Below are 20100 nucleotides of genomic sequence, written 5' to 3' on the forward strand. Positions count from 1 at the left end.
GCTCAGCGCGGACTTCCTCGGCGGCGCGGAGCTCCCCGGCTGGCGGTGCGTCTCCTCGGTCACCATGAAAGGTAGGGCGGGCTTCGGGGCGCGCGGGAGGGGGCGAGGTGCCAAGTTTCTCTGAGCGGAGACCCGGGGGAGAACCGGTGGTGAATTTGGTGCGCTCATCCCGGGGGACGTCCCCGGGGCTCGGGAGTCGGATACCGCCGGAGACCTCGGGGTTGGGCATTTGAAGCCGGCAAGTACTGCCCTCCCCACTGTGTCTCAACAAAGTAGTTTGAAGCCCCAAGTCGTTGTTTACGGATTCCAGTTCCCAACTTTTTAATTGAAAAAATACGCTCAGGAGAGTGGAGGCATCATCACTCCCCACCCTCGCCCCCCCTAGTTCGTTCTGCGCCCTGTCGCACGCCCCATTCTCTCCAAGGTCCCTCTCCCTCCCCGCCGTTGCCGCTTCCCCGTCTGAGAAGTCGACGGGTGTTTTCTCCCGGACTCGGGGATGTTCTCGGTGTGCCCTCCCCACATCTGGCAATGATTAGGTGCCCGCGGAGTTCAGCTGGCTCGGGAAGTGCATTTGGCATCTTTCTCCATCAGCCCCACTGGCTGGAAAATCACCGCCCTCGGTTTCGCGTCCCTTCCATGTGTCCGCCTGCGGAGCTGTGCCCACGTGTGATCAGGGGCAACACAATCCCCCGGGCGGTGTCCACAGCAGGCGGGTTTAGGGAAGTGTCAGATGCTATCGCACCTTTTAGCGAGGAGAAGTGCTTCGCAGGGAAGCCGTCTGTTGAGTAGAAAACGAAGATCTGTCAACAGAATCTCGATCTGTATGTGAGATAATCACAGCAGAGGTATCGTTTGGAGATGGGCCGGCGTGGTGTTTACACAAGACTGGAATCCTGGATTTGTGTTAGGATAACACGGCTCGGTCCCCGCGCTGGCCGGACCTGAGTGAGGGGGCTCGGTTCGAGATGCCATCTGACCGCTAGGACCGAGCTTCCAGCAGCCCGAAAACGCGCGATGCGACCTCTTTGACTTGCAAGCGTTGCTGATCCAGGCGCGCGCCTCGGGAGCCCTACAGACTTGGAAAGAAACTTAGGGCTCTAGAGGTTGCTCTCTGCAAGGCAGATCACGCTAAACAGTTCGGAGCGATAATGACCTACCAATTAGCTCTCCTTCCAAGGGAGTTCTGTGTCCTTCTCTGGAGATCCTGGGAAGGAAGGGGACAAAACGCCAGGTGGAAAGGGTCCTGCCCCCGGGCCAGAGACACAGAAGACAGGATGTAATGCAAGAGACACACAAAGCAAGAGACACAAAAAACAGAATTTCAAAACGCAGCGTGTGTGCGTTCCTTCTCTCTACATCTCAGTTTCTCTTCTCTTATTTACATTCTAGGAAAGGCACACTTTCCTTAGCCAGCACTGGTTAAGGGATCTTCCCAGAATTGCAAGAGTTCACACGGCTAAACTTTCCTCTGGTGCTCAGTTACCATCATTTTAGCCAGAATTTAATCTTCTCATTGCTGGTCACTGAGGCCAGGAGGTTTTGAACTTTTGGAAAGATAAGCCACCTCCTCATTTCATCAGCTCCCATGTGGCTTCGTAAACCCTGAAAATCTAGTTATGCTTTTGACTGGGTCAATGACTGTTACTGCAGTTTGGGTATTTTTTTCAATGTTAATTCAAATCTGTAATGGAATACATACCTACAGGTTATATGTATGTATGCTGTATGCTGAGTTGCTTCAGTTGTTGTGTCCAACTCTTTTCGACCTCATGGACTATAGCCCACTAGGCTCCTCTGCCCATGGGATTCTCCAGGCAAAAATACTAGAGTAAGGAACCATTCCCTTCTCCAGGGTTTTTTCCTATCTCAGGGATTGAACTGAGTCTCCTCTGTTATAGGTGGATTCTTTACAGTCAGTCACCAGGGAAGTGTGTGTGTATATATATACACACACACTTTATATATATATATATATATGACTTACACTACATTCTAGACCAGCTAGCACACTGCTTGGAGAAGGCTCATTGCTTATCCTCTGTGGTCTGGGCACTGCCTCAACACCCCACTTACCTTCTGCCTCAGTAGGTGAAGGGGACTAAGGGGCTGAATTCCTGGGGAGGCTAGTCACTTTGAAGGCCTCTTTTAAAACGAAATGTTCTGTGAGAGGTTTGCTTACCAACAATTGCCATAGAATTTGTGTTTGTCTGGTTTGTGAGGTGGGAAAGGTAGCAGACAGTAATGTTTTTTCAGTACCTACTAAGTGCACCAGTATGCTCCACCCTCTACAAGCACTTTGTCAGTGAACCCTCTCAAACGCCCTATAAAGTAGGCATTTTAACCCCTACACCATAGATATGGAAACAGTCCAGAAGAAATAGAAACCAGCAACAAGGAGGGTAGTAGGCATCTAAAAACAAGCTTTGCCAGGTTCCCTGTGAGTCTTGGAGAGACCTAGAACACCAGATAGAACCCCTGGACTGGAAGAAAAGTGATTCTCAGACGATTAAGTAGCCAAGGAACTCAAAGCTGGTGCAGCAGCCAGGAAGGGATGGAGCCAAGAAATCAGACACAAGCCTTCTGAAGCCAAGCAGAGTGTGTTTTTAGCCAAAAAAGAAAGCTGCCTTTACCAAGTAGAATCATTTGGACAATTTGTCATAGGTAACCAACACAGAGTTTTCCTTGGGTTTGTAATTATGTCATAAAGCAATGAACTCATTATGTTTAAGCCAATGTTGCATTAGTATTTGATTTCTGTAAGTGATAGAAGTCTGTGACAGACCTTGCAAATGCTTAAAATTGAAGTGTTAACCCAAAACATTCCTTAGCCAAATAGAAAATTAGTGGACATCTTAGGAACTACAGAAGTTTATTTGTCAAGGCAAAAATTCAGCTACTATGCAAGTCAGATGCCTTTTCAAGGCACTTATTTGACTTTCTAATTGTGATTTTTAAACTTGGGATATAGCCTTTGTAAAAACCCAGGCCTTTGGAGTCTAATTCCAAGGCTTCGGTGAACCACAGCACCACCTATCTGTTGCGTTCAGCAAATATCTGTCTCTTTTAATATTTCTTCCTTCTCTGGAGTCCCAAGTAAAAAAATAATGACATCATTATACATTTTCCAGAAGAAAATTACTTGCCCTGTTGCTGGAATACTTTAAGTGTTCCACAGTGATTAAAACATGAAGTTGGTTTTAATTTATTTCTAATTACATTTTCAATTAGCTGTACTACACCATAAATTTCATGGTTTTTAATATTCACACTCTTTATGAAGGAATCTGACTCCTCTAGAGTTAGGTGTGTCATTAAGAAATCACATTTCTAGTTCTGGAAGTTGGGAGTATTGGTGAGTTTTAATGCAGTAGCACTTGTTACTTAAGAGATGGCCTGCAACAACCATCAGCTCACAGGACCACATTGGTTCAAACCACTGCTCTAATTTAATGCAGGGAGGATGTCAGTGCCATTAAAACCTAGTGTCCAATTGTGCTTTTGTGTGTAAACATTTCTGAAATGCTATCTGGCAATGATACTTTTAAAAGGTGCTAGTAAGCAGTGTATTTCTACTCCCTGTTTTCCCAGACCTGCAGTCTCTTGGCTTTCCAGGTGTCTAAGATGTCTTGTCCTTAACTGGGATAAGCAAACACTTGTGTAGGTTCTGACTGCTTTAACATCGAAAGAATCATGTTTTCTACAGGAAAATGGAAACAAAGTGTGGTCTTTTTCCTTTCACTGTTTGGGAATTGAGGCTTCTTTGCCTCTGGAAGACAAATTTGCAACCCAGTTACACTTTTGACTTTTCATTAGTTTGAAGATGCTTGACATTCCTAATCTGAGGTTTAATTATTGCTAAGTATATATCTTCCCAGTGGTCTCCTATGCAATTTTCCCAGATTGTTCCCATCCCCTGACCCTCACCCCTACCGCAACCCTGTGGCTCATTCAGCAATAATGGTGTGAATGAGAAAAGCTGGCAGATGATAACTTCTAAGCAATAGCATAATTCTAATTTTCTGAATTCATACTTATTTTTATTGAATCATTATTTCAAAACCGTTGATGCAGCTGCTGTCTAAAGTAAGTTAAATGGCCTTCAAAGTGTTTGTTTTCAAATGAGAAAATAGACATTTAAAGTTTAGTGATAGAAAAATGTTATTCCTCGAACGAACCTAGCATGTGAGTGATCTCTTAGGAGGAAGTCCGATTCATGTCTTCCCACTAAGGGAAAAAGTGGTTAGGTGCTGGGAGGGCTTTCCAGATGGCACTAGTGGTAAAGAACCTGTCTGCCAATGCAGAAGACATAAAAGACGCAGGTTCGATCCCTGGGTTGGGAAGATTCCCTGGAGAAGGGCATGGCAATCCATTCGTTTTCTTCCCATGGACAGAGGAGCCTGTCGGGCTGTAGTCCACAGGGTCATAAATAGTCGGACACAACTGAAGCAACTTAGCACACACGCACAAGGAGCCCAGAATAATGGCAGAGTGTAGCCTTTCTCCTTTTGAGGGGCAAATCAGAGTGAAAAGAATCGGGCAGTTGGGGGTCAGGGGACAGTGTTGTAGGTCACTTAGGTGATCATCTGTGAAAAGCGTCTACCCTCACCGCGAGTCAGCTATAACCAGTCTGGTTCTGCCTTTCCATCTTTTGCTCTTATGCCATTCTGAAGGCACAGGCTCTCTCAGATTCTGGAATTCCTATCTATGCCCTGGAGGCAGGGAACTGGGTTGTGAGTGGGAAGATAAATGCTGGGGACTTATTAAAACATTTGTGAAGTCCCTACCGTGTGCCACAGTCCATAAATGCTGGGAGAGCAGAGTAGAAGAGGTCCCCTCCTGTCTGGCCTTAGACCTTAATAACTTGGCATCAAAGGTCTGAAGAAACTGCTGTGCTCTTCAGCCAGTCACTGGAGGAACCTCTCTAGGCTAGAGCTCCTGCAGAGATAAGGCACATTCCAGGGTTGCTGCCCTTTGTAGAATTTATCTGCTGGGAGGTTTTCTTGTGACTGATTGAATGAGTGTGAATGGCTTGCTGAAGTCATTGACTCTGCAAACAGCCCCTGTGCTGTCTTGCTGACAGGTTTGCCTTCAGACAGTTAGCATAGTCAGAATTGCTTTTCAGGAACAGACTTAACCACCAATGATCAGCAATAATAATGATGATGATGATGATGATGATAATAACAATAAATAAACACCTTAACAAAGGATAGGAAGGTATTGACATTCCTCATAGAACCTTCACTCTTTACTACTGATAGCATGGTTTCTAATCACACCAGTCATCCAAAGCTTGGGGAAGGCAACTATTCAATCAAGCAGTAATTTGATTTCTATTTAAGTGAATGATATTTAAAGGGCCCAAACCAAAATAGTACCCTGAACAGGTCCTGCTGATTGCTTAAGGAACCTTCAAAATTATATAGCAGTGAAAGCAGAAATGAGTAATCCCAAATTAAAATTCCAAAGAGAGTCCAGGAGCTTTCTTAACCCTTGAATTTATCACAGTCCATCGATACTCTTAAAAATTATTAAGGAAAGATGTTTTTCAACATGGGAGATTAAAAATTAATTTATTTATTGGAATTGGACATATTAAATATGACATCCTTCCTGAGTCATTTGGGATGAAAATTCTTTGTTTTGTGAAGTCATATACACTTGTCTAAGAGGTCGGACATTTGACATTCTGCGTGCAAAAACTAACGTCATTGGTTTGTGAAAATATCTGCACTTCTGAGGCCTAAGTCACTTAGTTATGACATAGAAATGTTTGGAAAGTAGCTGATATATGTATATATGACATTATTCGAAGGCAAAATATCCAAATTTATATTCTAAATTTATAATCCAAAGTATTAATATATATTGATACTTTAAAATATGCCTATCTCAAAAAATGTAATTATACATAGTGTTCCCAGGAGTGGAACCTGACGATTTCAATGTGGTGAGGAGTGTGGGCTCTGAAACCAGAGGGCCTGCTGACCACATGATACTTGTTAACCTCCTGGGCCCCTCAGTTTCCTCATCTGTCAAGCGGGGGGATAATAATGACATATACTGGATACCATTTTTTTCTATTTTTTGAGGATTATATAGGTTAGTTTAGCTCAGTTGTTTAGAGTGGTGTCTTGCACTTAAGGAGAACTCAAGATATTTTAGGTTTTAGAACACTGTATAATTGTGACTTGCTGCTTATTCCAGGCAGGAATGTAATTGCCAATTATGAACCATTTATGTTAAGTTAATCAAGTGATAACGGGTTTCCTTGGTGGCTCAGCGGTAAAGAATCTGCCTGCCAGTATCCAAGGGGATACCCAAAATATTTAGCAACCCAGGTGACACTCTGTTGAGGCCATGGTTCTCACAAATGCCTGCATGAAAGCCACTCCCTTAGAGCAGTGGCCAGTGGAGGCTGGCTGTGGACTCCAGGGGCCAGTGGGTACTGGGTATTTGGCCTCAGGGGTCCTCCTCTCCTCCTCCCCGACTGGGCCAGCCATCGTAGGTGGGTGGTGGGACACACAAGACCAACTTGCAGGAATGGTGCTTGCTGACTGGTTTGGAAGCAGTTAAAGATCTTGAGAGCCCAGGGGACCATGCTGTTCTGTTCTAGTGGTGATGACGCTACTAAAGGAGCTGGGGCTCCTGTCTCAGGGTGGAGACAGGACAGGGTGAATGGCAGCGCTGAGCCCAGCTTGGAGGATAAGTTTGCATTCAGCCTTGCCTCTGTCCACGGTCCTTCAACCTGCCTCCTGAAAGTGCCTGAACTTGTTCTGATCAACGTGGCATTTGCCAGAAGCTACCCAGTGCAGCCATGAAGGCTGCGAGCCCAGATCTGTGCGGTTGCTCCAGGATGAACTCTGCGTGCCGGCTCTTTGGACCAGGGGATCTTTTCCAGTCGTCAGCGTCTGTTGGACTGGTGGGCTTTTTTTCAGTCTACCTGACTTTTATCTTCCCTACACATTTCCTTGTTTTGTTTGCTTGATTTTTGTTCTCTTTCTTTTTTTTGTTTATCAAAGTTAGAGATGCACATAGTTTAGAGAGTCAAAGAACATCCTATTTATTATGAAAAACAGCAATTTCCTGCCCAGCCCACTTCATTTTATCATTTTCCAGTCCCCAGAGGCAACCTCCTGAGAACGTTTTTTGCATTTGATTTTGGCTTCTCTACCGATGCCTAGAAGACAGAATCCCCAAGCTCTGTCGCTTCAAATAACAGCTGTTTATTCGCTCACGACCCTGCGATTCAGGCTGGTCTCTGCCTCCTGAGGTGTTGATTGGGCTAGATTATCCTGGGGAGCTGGAAGGGCCAAGGCCTGGCCGGGCTCTCCCCTCCCCATCACAGTCTCTCATTCCCCAGGGATCCCCTCTCGCCAGGTCACCTCTGGTCCAGCAAGGTGCCTGGATATTTCCCAAGGCAGCCAACTGCCTAGGGGGTGAGAACAGAAGCTGATAGCAGAGATCTTGGAGAAGACCTAGGCCCCAAGGTCACCCACTGCTACTTCTGGCGAATTCCATTGGCCACAGCGAGTCACAAAGTCCTCCCAAATTCAAGAGAGTGGACATGAACTTTCACTTGGAGGGATGGAAAGAGTTGTTGGCAGTTCTTAATGTGGACAAGCTCCTATAGCCCCATGTCCTTAAGTGACATGTTTATGGCAGTCTTCATTTTCACTGGGCTTCCCAGGCAGTAAAGAATCCTCCTGCAATGCAGGAGACGCAGGTTTGATCCCTGGGTTGGGAAGATCCCCAGAGAAGGAAATGACAATCCACTCCAGTATTCTTGCCTGGGAAATCCCATGGACAGAGGAGCCTGGCGGGCTACAGCCCATGGGGTCTCAAAGAGTCATTTTTATTATTTTAATTATTATTGTTATTATTTTGGTTCTGGGTGTTATATATTGACTTCCCTTTATAGCAAATGAGGATTTAGTTCTCCTACCCTTCACCTCCGCCTGACTACTATCACGGATACCTCCTGATGCCCCTCATCATCCCAATATAGTTGTATCACAATCTGGACTAGATCAATATTTGGGGTTTATATTAATAAGATGTGTGTCTGTGTGTGCTGAGTCACTTACAGTCATGTCTGACTCTTTGCAACCCTTTGGACTGCAGCCTGCCAGGCTCCTCTGTCCATGGGATTCTCCAGGCAAGAATACTGGAGTGGGTTGCCATGCCCTCCTCCAGGGGATCTTCCCAACCCAAGGATCAAACACGCATCTCTTACGTCTCCTACATCTCCTAAATTGGCAAGCGAATTCTTTACCACTAGCGCCACCTGAGTTTCTGTAATATGCCACAGATGTGCTAGCTGCTGAGGGGACAACGTGATAAATGTCCCGTTTTTAGAGGGCTTTCCATCTGCGGGAAGTCAAAACCAGAACAGGAATGTAAGACAGATGGAGACAATTGCCGTCACACTGATACAGAGCGGGTGCAGGGCAAGGAGAGGTAAATTCTAACCATGGGGATATTGCACAACTTGGTCCACAGATTGATTGGAACATATTAATATGTATGACTCTCAGTTCCCCAAGCCAACTAAACTAAACTATACTTGAACTCATGGTACTCTGAAATCAGTGATGCTCAAAGAATGTCAGCAAGAATTCTGTTCAGTGTTCTCCATCACGAAACCTCTGGCCATCATGGCTCTGTGCCAATTACCAAGGAAAGTAAATAAAGTAAATAAAAATCATATTTTGAAACAGACAAGCAAAAGACATGTGGCCCGTAGGTATTGCAGTAAAAATGCTGTAGTACATCTGTGTCAGCCGAGAAAGTACGTGCTTGTAGACATAAATCTTCAATTAAACACATTTTGTTATTTAGGATGTTAAGGTTTCTTCTTCCCTGCAGGCTAACTGCTGTCAGAAGCAGGGATTGAGTTCTGGCCATTGCAGAACTGAGAGGCCTTAAATCTTAACAAAATCCTTGCTCATGTCAAAGTGTAGCAATTGCATGACATAGATTATGTCAGAGACAGATTTTGAGAAGTGGCAGGTTGCAAAGGTGACTAGATCCTCGAGAGGGAATATCCTTATTTGAACCCATCACCTCTGCAGGCCCCTGAGACTGCAGAGAAAATCTGGGGGGCTTCCCTGACCACCCAGGGGTTAAGGCTCCAGGCTTCCAATGCAGGCAGTGAGGGTTTGATCCCTGGTTAGGGAACTAAGATCTCACATGCCACAGTTGTTGATGTTATTCAGTCCCTAAGTTGTGTCCGACTCTTCATGACCTCATGGACTGCAGCCCGCCAGCCTTCCCTGTCCTCTGCTATCTTCCTGAGTTTGCTCAAATTCATGTGCATTACGTCGGTGATGCCATCCAACCATCTCATCCTCTGCTGCCCCTTCTCCTTGTGCCTTCAGTCTTTCCCAGCATCAAGGTCTTTCCCAATGAGTCAGCTCTTCACATCAGGTGGCTGAAGTATTAGAGCTTCAACTTCAGTATCAGTTCTTCCAGTGAATATTCAGGGTTGATTTCCTTTAGGATTGACTAGTTTGATCTCTTTGCAGTCCAAGGGACTCTCAAGAGTCTTCTCTGGCACCACAATTTGAAAGCTGTCAATTCACATGTGGCGAGGGATGGCCTAAATAAATAATAAATAAGATGACTTTTATAAAAGAAAAGAAAATCTGGGCTGCACTTAGCCTGGGTCCACTGAGTGTGAGGAAAGGGTTTTGAGAACAAAATATAACCTTGCCCATGAGATCAGGCTATTTGTCTTCCTCAAACCCATCTGCCAGCCATGTGGGTCTTGGGGTAGCCTTTTGCCCTCTCAGATGCTCAGGCACTGGGGACAGCTGACCTTGCCTCCTCTCTCCTAGGGCTTTTATAGTTCGATGTGGGCCATCCGCACAGCCACAAGCCCTGGCAGCTCCTGCTTCTTCCTCTTTTTCAATTCCTAAAATGAATCACTCCATCACCAGCCTGAATCATCTGTTTGGTAATGACACAGCTGGGGACTCTGACAGGGGCTCTGCACCACCCCCACCTTAATGGAATGTCTACGAAGCATCACCTGCCCAATGTGACCCAGCTTTTAAGGATATGAAAAGTCAACTCTTGTAAATACATCGAATGAAATAAAGTTGAACCATTTCTCTCTCTTTTAGCATGTCCCAGAGTCTAATAGTTCTAAAACCACAATGAATTTTCAAAAAGGGATATGGTATACTGTGTTTCCCCCAAACTCTCTTTTTCCTTCCAAAGAACAAATGTTAAGAAAGAGTAAGATGTTTCTCCAAGATACCTTCCCTGATAATCCCAATAATTTGTTCTCTGGGTACTTTGTACCCTGAGTATCTCAGATGATTTAGTACCTATTTGTAGAGTTGAATGAGATAGAGATTTATATTCTTTTGGTGGCTGCTATGGGGCTTCCCAGGTGGCGCTAGTGGTAAAGAACCCTCCTGCCAAAGCAGGAGACATGAGACGTGTGGTTTCGATCTCTGGGGTGGGAAGATCCTCTGGAGTAGGAAATGGCAACCCACTCCAGTGTGCTTGCCTGGAGAATCCCATGGACAGAGGAGCTTGGTGGGCTACAGTTCATGGGGTTGCAAAGAGTCAAACACGACTGAGTGACTGAGCACAAAAGAATTTCTCATCCTTTACATTGCCATATGTAAAACAGATAACCAGTGGGAATTTGCTGAGAGATGCAGGGAGCTCAAACCTGGTGCTCTGTGACAACTTAGAATGGTGGGATGGGCTGGGAGGTGGGAAAGGAGGTTCAGGAGGGAGGGGACATATGTGTACCTATGGCTGATTCATGTTGATGTGTGGCAGAAACCAACATGATACTGTAAAGCAATTATTCTCCAATTAAAAATTAAAAGAAATTTTAAAAAATTTTAATCAAAAAAAAAAAGTTTCTCATCCTCTTGGGATGCAGGTTAAGTCGAGCAACAGGACATCCTCTTTGAGTCCTATTAGGGGTCGCCCGTAAAGCCTTTGTTTCCTTGAACTGTTAATGGCTTGTAGTAGGTTAATTTGGAGGCAGCACTGAATTGCTTTAATAATAGAAGTCTGAGACGTTTGAAGTTCCCAGGGAAATTTCAGGAAGGAGAGAGGAGTCAGGCAGACTAAAAATGCTGCATGGGAAAAGGACCAGAGAGGAAAAAGAAAACAAACAAACAAACTAATGGTAGGTCTGCTGAAAAGACGCTTTGGGGAGAACGCGAATTTTTAAGCTGTTTGCTACTGAGAGCAGCACAAGCTGCTTTTTTGTCTCCACAGTGAGGTTGTCACTGGTGGATATCCTTGCTCCACAGCCTGTGCATGTGAGTGGATTCTTGTGTGGTCACAGCTCCGCAGCAGAGGGGCTGGAGCTGGCAGGGGAAACTGATGCCTGGGTGGCATTGTTACCTATACTAGTGTCCCATCAACTCCACTGGTCTATAAGCACCTATTCAGTGACTGAGTGAATAAGTGCGTGGATTTCTAAGCTGAAGCAGCAGATAATGGTTTCTCTCTCCCTCTTTTTTTTTGGCTGTGCCACACGGCATGTGAGATCTTAGTTCCCTGATGAGGAATGGCACCTGCGCCCCCTGCGTTGGAAGTGTGGAGTCTTAACCTTTGGACCTCCAGGGAAGTCTCCCAAGGGTTTCCCTTTAAGTGACACTAGATCAGACCTCACAGATATCAGTGAGAGAATTACTTAGGAAAGTGGGCACAGGCTAGGGGCTTAATATGTCTTGGGTGAACTAACCAATCACCAAGTCAGTGAAAAAAAGGCGCTGTTCTTTTGGTTGTAAGCACATTCTTCCATCTAGAAAGAACGAAAGCTTTAATCCTTGACAGAAGAAGATGACTTGAATTACGAAACCCAGGATTTCTAGATTCCAAGCAAGTCTCTTCCTTGTTCACTAAATAAGGAAACATGGTAAAACACTGAGATTTCTGACTTCTCCGTGGTCTTAGGAGTAGTTCTTCTCTTACACTTTTCAGAACAGTGTTTTCATAACACTTCATGACACACTAGTGTGCTGATATTCAGCATGTTGTGTGGGATGTCTCACACACCTTGGTTTTCCCACAGCATTTCAAGGTTCAGTTATAACTAGGTCCTGTATCCCATTGTGGGCTGAAAAAGATAATCACAGAGGCTTTATTTCTCCACTATGTTTCTTTTGTCTTTGAAAGCCTATCAGCTTCTTGAGGGAAGGGACCATGTCTCACTCATTTCTGCAGCCCTACTGCCTGGCAGTCTCTGGTCCATAGTGAACGCTGAGTCAGCACTTTTGAACTGAACTGTATGTGGGTGGAGGGAAGCTGATTGCTGGAGCAGTGGTGGTGACCAGCTCAAGAATAATTGGTTACACAATAGCCAAGACACGGAAGCAACCTAAATGTCCATCAACAGAGGAATGGATAAAGAAGATGTGGTATATATATACACACACACACACACATGTATAAAATGGAATACCACACAGCCATTAAAAAGAATGAAATAATGCCATCTGCCACAACATGGATGGACCTAGAGAGTGTCATACTAGGTGAAGTCAGTCAGACAGAAAGGAAAAATGTCATAGGTCATCTCTTATATGTGGAATTTAAAAAGAAATTATACAAATGAACTTAACTTACGAAACAGATTCACAGACTTAGAGAACAAACATGTTTACCGTAGGGAAGGATGGGGAGATGGGATAGTTAGGGAATTTGGGGATTGACATGTATACTCTGCTATAACAGATAACCAATAAGGACCTACTTTAGCACAAGTAGCACAAGTATGTTATATGGCAAACTGGAAGGGAGGGGAGTTTGGGAGAGAATGGATACATGTATATATATATGTCTGAGTCCCTTTGCTTTTCACTTGAAACTGTCACAACATTGTTTGTTAATTGGCTATACCCCAACACAAAAAATTGTTTAAAAAGGAAGAGAAGAAAAAGAAGTATCCTTTAGAGACTTTCCTCGTGGTCCCCTGATTAAGACTTCGCCTTCCAATGCAGGGGATGTGGGTTTGATCCCTGATCAGGGAGCTAAGATCCCACATGTCTTGGGACCAAAATACCAAAACATAAAATAGAAGCAGTATTGTGGCAAGTTCAATATCAGATCAGATCAGTCGCTCAGTCGTGTCCGACTCTTTGTGACCCCATGAATCACAGCATGCCAGGCCTCCCTGTCCATCACCAACTCCCGGAGTTCACTCAGACTCACGTCCATTGAGTCAGTGATGCCATCCAGCCATCTCATCCTCTGTCATCCCCTTCTCCTCCTGCCCCCAATCCCTCCCAGAATCAGAGTCTTTTCCAATGAGTCAACTCTTCGCATGAGGTGGCCAAAGTACTGGAGTTTCAGCTTTAGCATCATTCCTTCCAAAGAAATCCCAGGGCTGATCTCCTTCAGAATGGACTGGTTAAATCTCCTTGCAGTCCAAGAGACTCTCAAGAGTCTTCTCCAACACCACAGTTCAAAAGCATCAATTCTTTGGCACTCAGCCTTCTTCACAGTCCAACTCTCACATCCATACATGACCACAGGAAAAACCATAGCCTTGACTAGCCGGACCTTTGTTGACAAAGTAATGTCTCTGCTTTTGAATATGCTATCTAGGTTGGTCATAACTTTCCTTCCAAGGAGTAAGCGTCTTTTAATTTCATGGCTGCAGTCACCATCTGTAGTGATTTTGGAGCCCCCCAAAATAAAGTCTGACACTGTTTCCACTGTTTCCCCATCTATTTCCCATGAAGTGGTGGGACCGGATGCCATGACCTTCGTTTTCTGAATGTTGAGCTTTAAGCCAACTTTTTCACTGCAAAGAAATGCTATGCTATGCTAAGTCACTTCAGTCGTGTCCGACTCTGTGCGACCCCAGAGATGGCAGCCCACCAGGCTCCCCGGTCCCTGGGATTCTCCAGGCAAGAACACTGGAGTGGGTTGCCATTTCCTTCTCCAATGCATGAAAGTGAAAAGTGAAAGTGAAGTCGCTCAGTTGTGTCCAACTCTTAGTGACCCCACGGATTGCAGCCTAACAGGCTCCTCCATCCATGGGATTTTCCAGGCAAGAGTACTGGAGTGGGGTGCCATTGCCTTCTCCGTTGCAAAGAAATAGAGGAAAACAACAGAATGGGAAAGACTAGGGATCTCTTCAAGAAAATCAGAGATACCAAAGGAACATTTCATGCAAAGATGAGCTCAATAAAGGACAGAAATGGTATGGACCTAACAGAAGCAGAAGATATTAAGAAGAGGTGGCAAGAATACACAGAAGAACTGTACAAAAAAGATCTTTATGACCTAGATAATCACGATGGTATGATCACTGACCTAGAGCCAGACATCCTGGAATGTGAAGTCAAGTGGGCCTTAGAAAGCATCACTACGAACAAAGCTAGTGGAGGTGATGGAATTCCAGTTGAGCTATTTCAAATCCTGAAAGATGATGCTGTGAAGGTGCTGCACTCAATATGCCAGCAAATTTGGAAAACTCAGCAGTGGCCACAAGACTGGAAAAGGTCAGTTTTCATTCCAATCCCAAAGAAAGGCAATGCCAAAGAATGCTCAAACTACCGCACAATTGCACTCATCTCACACGCTAGTAAAGTAATGCTCAAAATTCTCCAAGCCAGACTTCAGCAATATGTGAACCGTGAACTTCCTGATGTTCAAGCTGGTTTTAGAAAAGGCAGAGGAGCCAGAGATCAAATTGCCAACATCCGCTGGATCATGGAAAAAGCAAGAGAGTTTGAGAAAAACATTTATTTCTGCTTTATTAACTATGCCAAAGCCTTTGACTGTGTGGATCACAATAAACTGTGGAAAATTCTGAAAGAGATGGGAATACCAGACCACCTGATCTGCCTCTTGAGAAATTTGTATGCAGGTCAGGAAGCAACAGTTAGAACTGGACATGGAACAACAGACTGGTTCCAAATAGGAAAAGGAGTACATCAAGGCTGTATATTGTCACCCTGTTTATTTAACTTCTATGCAGAGTACATCATGAGAAACGCTGTGCTGGAAGAAGCACAAGCTGGAATCAAGATTGCTGGGAGAAATATCAATAAAAAAGCCTCTTGATGAAAGTGAAAGTTCAATATAGACTTTAAAAAATTGAAGTATTTTTATCCTATGTTCTTTGCAGCACTATTGACAATAGCTAGAACATGGAAGCAACCATGTCATTGACAGATGAATGGATAAAGAAGCTGTGGTACCTATATACAATGGAATATTACTCAGCCATAAAAAGGAACACATTTGAGTCAGTTCTGATAAGGTGGATGAAACTAGAACCTATTATACAGAGTGAAGTGAGTCAGAAAGAGAAATATAAATATCGTATTCTAAGGCACATATACAGAATCTAGAAAAATGGTACTGAAGAATTTATTTACAGAGCAGCAGTGGAGAAACAGACATAGAGAACAGACTTATAGACATGGAGAGAGGGCAGGAGAGGGTGAGATGTATGGAAAGAGTAACATGGAAACTTACATTACCATATGTAAAATAGATAGCCAACAGGAATTTGCTTTATGGCTCAGGAAACTCAAACAGGGGCTCTGTATCAACCTAGAGGGGTGGGATGAGGAGGGAAGTTCAGGACGGAGGGGATATATGAATACCTATGGCTGATTTATGTTGAGGTTTGACAGAAAACAAAAAAATTCTGTAAAGCAATTATCCTTCAATACAAAAATTTTAAAAATTGGAGTGTTTTTTTTTTTTTAAGTATCCTATAATCAGGTACACCCATACCTGACAGAAGTGTGAAATAAGAAGTTCATTGTCAGTGTGATAAGGAATTGTATCATGACCATGTGAGGAGGAGTATTTAGCCTTTTGGTAGAAAGTGTGGCTGACACAGTATCACCCTTGTTTCCACAGTGGCCCCACCTTTAGGAATCCCCACAGCAAGGAAATCCACTTACTGGGAAACCATCCATCAGTCCCAGTTATCCATTGGAAGGAGAGTGGGGAAAGATTTGGCTATCCTTGCAGGAATCACGCTGGGCTCCTGAGATGCCACAGTAGGTAGAAGAGGTAACTTCACAGCCTGGCATCTGCACAGGAAGGCCCCAGGCTCAGTTATATGACGATAACTTGACCCTTTTGTCAGTTGATTATTCAGTCATTTATTCACCAAAATCTATTAAGCCCATGCTGTGACACGGTTTTTCCAAGTAGTTCAAATGATAAAGAATCTGCCTGCAATGTGGGAGACCTGGGTTCGATCCTTGGGTCAGGAAGATCCCCTGGAGAAGGGAGTGGCAACCCACTCCAGTATTCTCATCTGGAGAATTCCATGGACAGAGGAGCCTGGTGGGCTACCATCCTTGGGGTCGCCAAGAGTTGGACATGACTGAGTGACTAACACTTCTGTGACAGGCACCATTCTAGATACATGGAATTCATTCATGAAGTCCGTAAAAAAAATTCAGCTCGTGGGATGTGTGATAACACACACTTACACATAAATGAGAATGACATCAGAGAGTAATATTAAAGTAGGACGATTTGACACAGAGTGGCTGGGTGGTGGTCCAGAAAGGCATCTCAGAGGTACCATACCTCCGCTGAGACTTGAATTAGGAGGAGTTGCCTAAGGAGCCAGAGGAAGAGCATTCCAGGCTGAGGGTACAGCCAGTGCAGGGACCCTTTGGTCTTTCTCCTGGTGTGCTCCAGGAGTGAGGAGCAGGGTGGGCGAGGGGAGGGTGGAGCAGGTGGAAACGGAAGGAGCTGAGTCCAGTACTTCCGGTCTTACCAGGGTAACGCTCTGTCTTCTCTTCCCCGTCTCCCCCCGCAGACGATTTTGCAGAGGAGGAGGAGGTACATTCCTTCGGTTACAAGCGGTTTGGTAAGTTCCAGCAAAGCTTCGTTCCTTCTCTGTGCTCCATCTGGGAAATGGTGATGTGACTGTGACCGGACCTTTGATGCACAAGAATATGTGTGACTCTAAGGCCCAGTTCTGGTTGCATGTTGAGTTTCTGTATTAACAAGTAGGTGGTTTGTCACGAAATCGGAGGGTTGTGGGACGGGAGTTGCACCCAGCAGTGGTTGGGGAAGGGATGGGATGCTTAGGCGGCTCGCTGAATACAAACCAGATGGTCTAACAGGCACAACATGGTGGGGAAGGTCAGTCTGTGACAAGACAGGCATTTATCTATTTTGAGATTTCGGAGACATCTTTTCCCTTTTTCCTCAAGGCCCATGCTCTTAACTTAGTCATTGGTAAGGGAGAAGTGAGAGTAAGACTTTTTCCAGGAACACATCTAGACACCAGTGCTCTATGGTAGGCTGAACAAAGATACCCTCATTCTAAGCCCCGGAACATGAATGTAACCTGTGGCAGAAAGCATTTTGCAGATGTGATTAAGTCAAGAGACTGAGAAGGGGATGTTATTCTGTATTATCTGGGTGGGCTCTAAATGTAGTCATAGGTATCCTTGTAAAAGGGAGGGAGAGGAAGATTTGACTGTGGAGAAAAGATGGGATGATGGGAACAGAGAGTGCTGTGATGAGCACTGCAGAATGAGGAAGGGGCCACAATCCAAGGGATGCAGGTGGCCTCTAGCTGCTAAAAAAGGCAAGGAAATAGATTTTCCATTCAGAGAACTTTGGTGGGATGCAGCCCTGTCAACATCTTGACTTTGGCTGACTGAAGCTCATCTCAGACTTTTGGCCTCTCAAACTAGAAGAGAAGACATCGGTGTTGTTTTAAGCCACCAGGTTTGCAGTGATCTGTCGTGGCAGCCACAGGAAACACAGGCTAGCTCCTGTGTTCCTCGGCTGCTGTTTACGAATGGTCTTCTGTCTTTGACCACACTTCCCGAGTTCTGCAGTTTGGCATCAAACTGCCAATGAAAACATGACCAAAGTTCAAAGACAGTTCAAAGGAACTGAGGTTTTTCTATCCAGCATGTTTCTATGCCTTGGTTGGAGGAAATGAAGAGTAGAGTAAAAAGGAATGAGAGAGAGAGTGTGTGTCTGTGAGAGAGAGAGAGAGACAATATGAAAGAGAATAAATCTACTTCCTGTTGCTTAAAAAAAAAAATCCTGGCTGGACTTTGATTAAAGTTAACATCCCCCAGCTGCTCTGGCTCTCTCATCGCTTTAGCATTTTTCCTTCTGGATATGCGCTTATGTATTTCTTTCTGGGAATAAAATAGGGTTTAATGTGGGAATGCAGTGGCATGGAGCCCATGGCCCCTCCATTCATGTGCTGACAGAGAGGCTCTGCCCACCATGCCCTCCCCTTCCCCCCACTACTGTTCTTTATCTGCACAATTACATGTTTCAGGATTAGTACCATGTGTCAGGCTGCTTTCCCATCGTGGGTTCATTGAAGGTCATCACAGGAGTGAAGAGAAAACAAGACATGATAAAGGAGAGGAAAAGCAAAACAAAAATTAAAAGGTAGAAATAAGGAGGAAAATCAAACTTATAAAAATAAGGCAGAATAAATATTGACCTGCCCATATATTTTAGAAATCAGTAGATTGCAGATCTCTACATGGAAATCAGTAGAAACATGAAGAGCCAAGAGAAAAGAGCGACCTGAAGAGAAATTTTATTTGGAATTTAGTGACTCTGTAACTAGCTAGATGGGCAGGGGTTTAACAGATGACACGAAAGCATAGTAAGTTGCTGAATGGATTTAATTTACGGTGGTTAAGTGATGTGTGGAAACTGCAGACTGATGATTCGGAGGGGAGACGTGATAACAATGTACAAATGCTGGAGAACGAGGGAGACATGGAGAGACTGATACCAAATGGCACTAGTAGAAGAACAGAGGGATGGAATGGAAACGGGAAACTTTGGAATGGACTTCGAGAGAGATATACAGAGTTTGATAATTCTTGGGTTCAATTGTTAGGCACAGTGCTGGATCCAGCATTGGGGTCAAGTAGAATTTGGAAGAGATTTTGCAGTGATTTGTACTGGCCTTTAACTTCATAGATAAGAAAGGTGAGGCCAAGGTAGATTAAGTCCTTGCTCAGGCAGGTTAACTAGAGCTGGGTTGGAGGCTGGGTCTTTGAACTCTCAGGCTAGCGTAGTTTTGAGGCAGGTCCAACAGTGAGGTTGAGGTTGACCTCTCAACTCCTGTGTTCTGGAAGCATCACTGCTGTTCTGGAACCCTTAAGTGAGCTAAATACCCAATCTGGCCCCCTCAGGGAGACCATATCACTTTCACAGTGCCTGAAACTCTGGACCTGGTTTTATAGATGGTAAATGGGTTTTTGGGCTTCCCAGGTAGCTCAGTGGTAAAGAGCCGGCCTGCTAATGCAGGAAAGGCAGGTTCCATCTGGGGGTCAGGAAGATCCCCTGGAGAAGGAAATGGCAACCTGCTTTAGTATGCTTGCCTAAAAAAATCCAGAGATAGAGGAGCCTAGCAGGCTATAGTCCATGGGGTAGTTGTTGGACACAACTGAGCAGCTAAGCATACATGGAAATGGGTTTTTAGTTCCTAAGTGGCTGTGGCTGATCATTGAAAGCGGCAGAATCCAAGAACCGATTCCTTCAGATATGATTCAATTTTAACCATGAAAGGAAGACAAAATTGGTGAAAGATGGTGAATGGGAGGCGTCCAGAGACCAGGCGGTCCTGTCGGCCCTGCCCCCACTTACTGCTGTGATTTGGGACCAGACAATTCCACTCTGTGGGTCTCAGATGCCGCATCTGCCTGCTGGGTGGAGTGACATCTGCCATGGTGGTAAGTCCACCTCACAAATCTTTGGTGAGACTAAGAAGGATACTAGATGGACAAGTGCTTTGAACGTGCAGCGCTATGTAAACAAAGATGGTGGTACCACTTGCCTGGGATTTGGGGCTGTCATCACTTTCTGGACATTTTAATCTAGCCGCTGTAGAACATGGGCTTCCCTGGTGGCTCAGACGGTAAAGAATTTACCTGCAACATGGGAGACCTGAGTTTGATCCCTGGGTTGAGAAGATCCCCTGGAAAAGGAAATGGCAACCCACTCCAGTATTCTTGCCTGGAGAATCCCACGGCCAGAGGAGCCTGGTGGGCTACAGTCCATGGGGTCACAAAGAGTTGGACACCACTGAGCAACTAAGCATATACTGCATAATATGGAAATGTGACAGGTCTGAAATCT

At 44.8% G+C, this 20100-nt stretch overlaps 1 protein-coding gene across 1 annotated transcript in view; it reads left to right on the top strand.

Annotated features, from left to right (window-relative positions):
• The first annotated feature begins 6 nt into the window (after positions 1-6).
• COLEC12 (collectin sub-family member 12) overlaps positions 7-20100 on the top strand; it is a 186039-nt gene continuing 165945 nt past the window's right edge. Inside the window, exons 1-2 of the mRNA XM_010828904.1 lie at positions 7-71; positions 16784-16834. Of these exons, the coding sequence (XP_010827206.1) occupies positions 65-71; positions 16784-16834 (58 nt within the window). The 5' untranslated portion in view covers positions 7-64. The remainder of the gene's footprint in view (positions 72-16783; positions 16835-20100) is intronic.

Source organism: Bison bison, unplaced genomic scaffold (assembly GCF_000754665.1).
Source record: "Bison bison bison isolate TAMUID 2011002044 unplaced genomic scaffold, Bison_UMD1.0 scf7180017864498, whole genome shotgun sequence".
Classification (NCBI taxonomy): domain Eukaryota; kingdom Metazoa; phylum Chordata; class Mammalia; order Artiodactyla; family Bovidae; genus Bison; species Bison bison.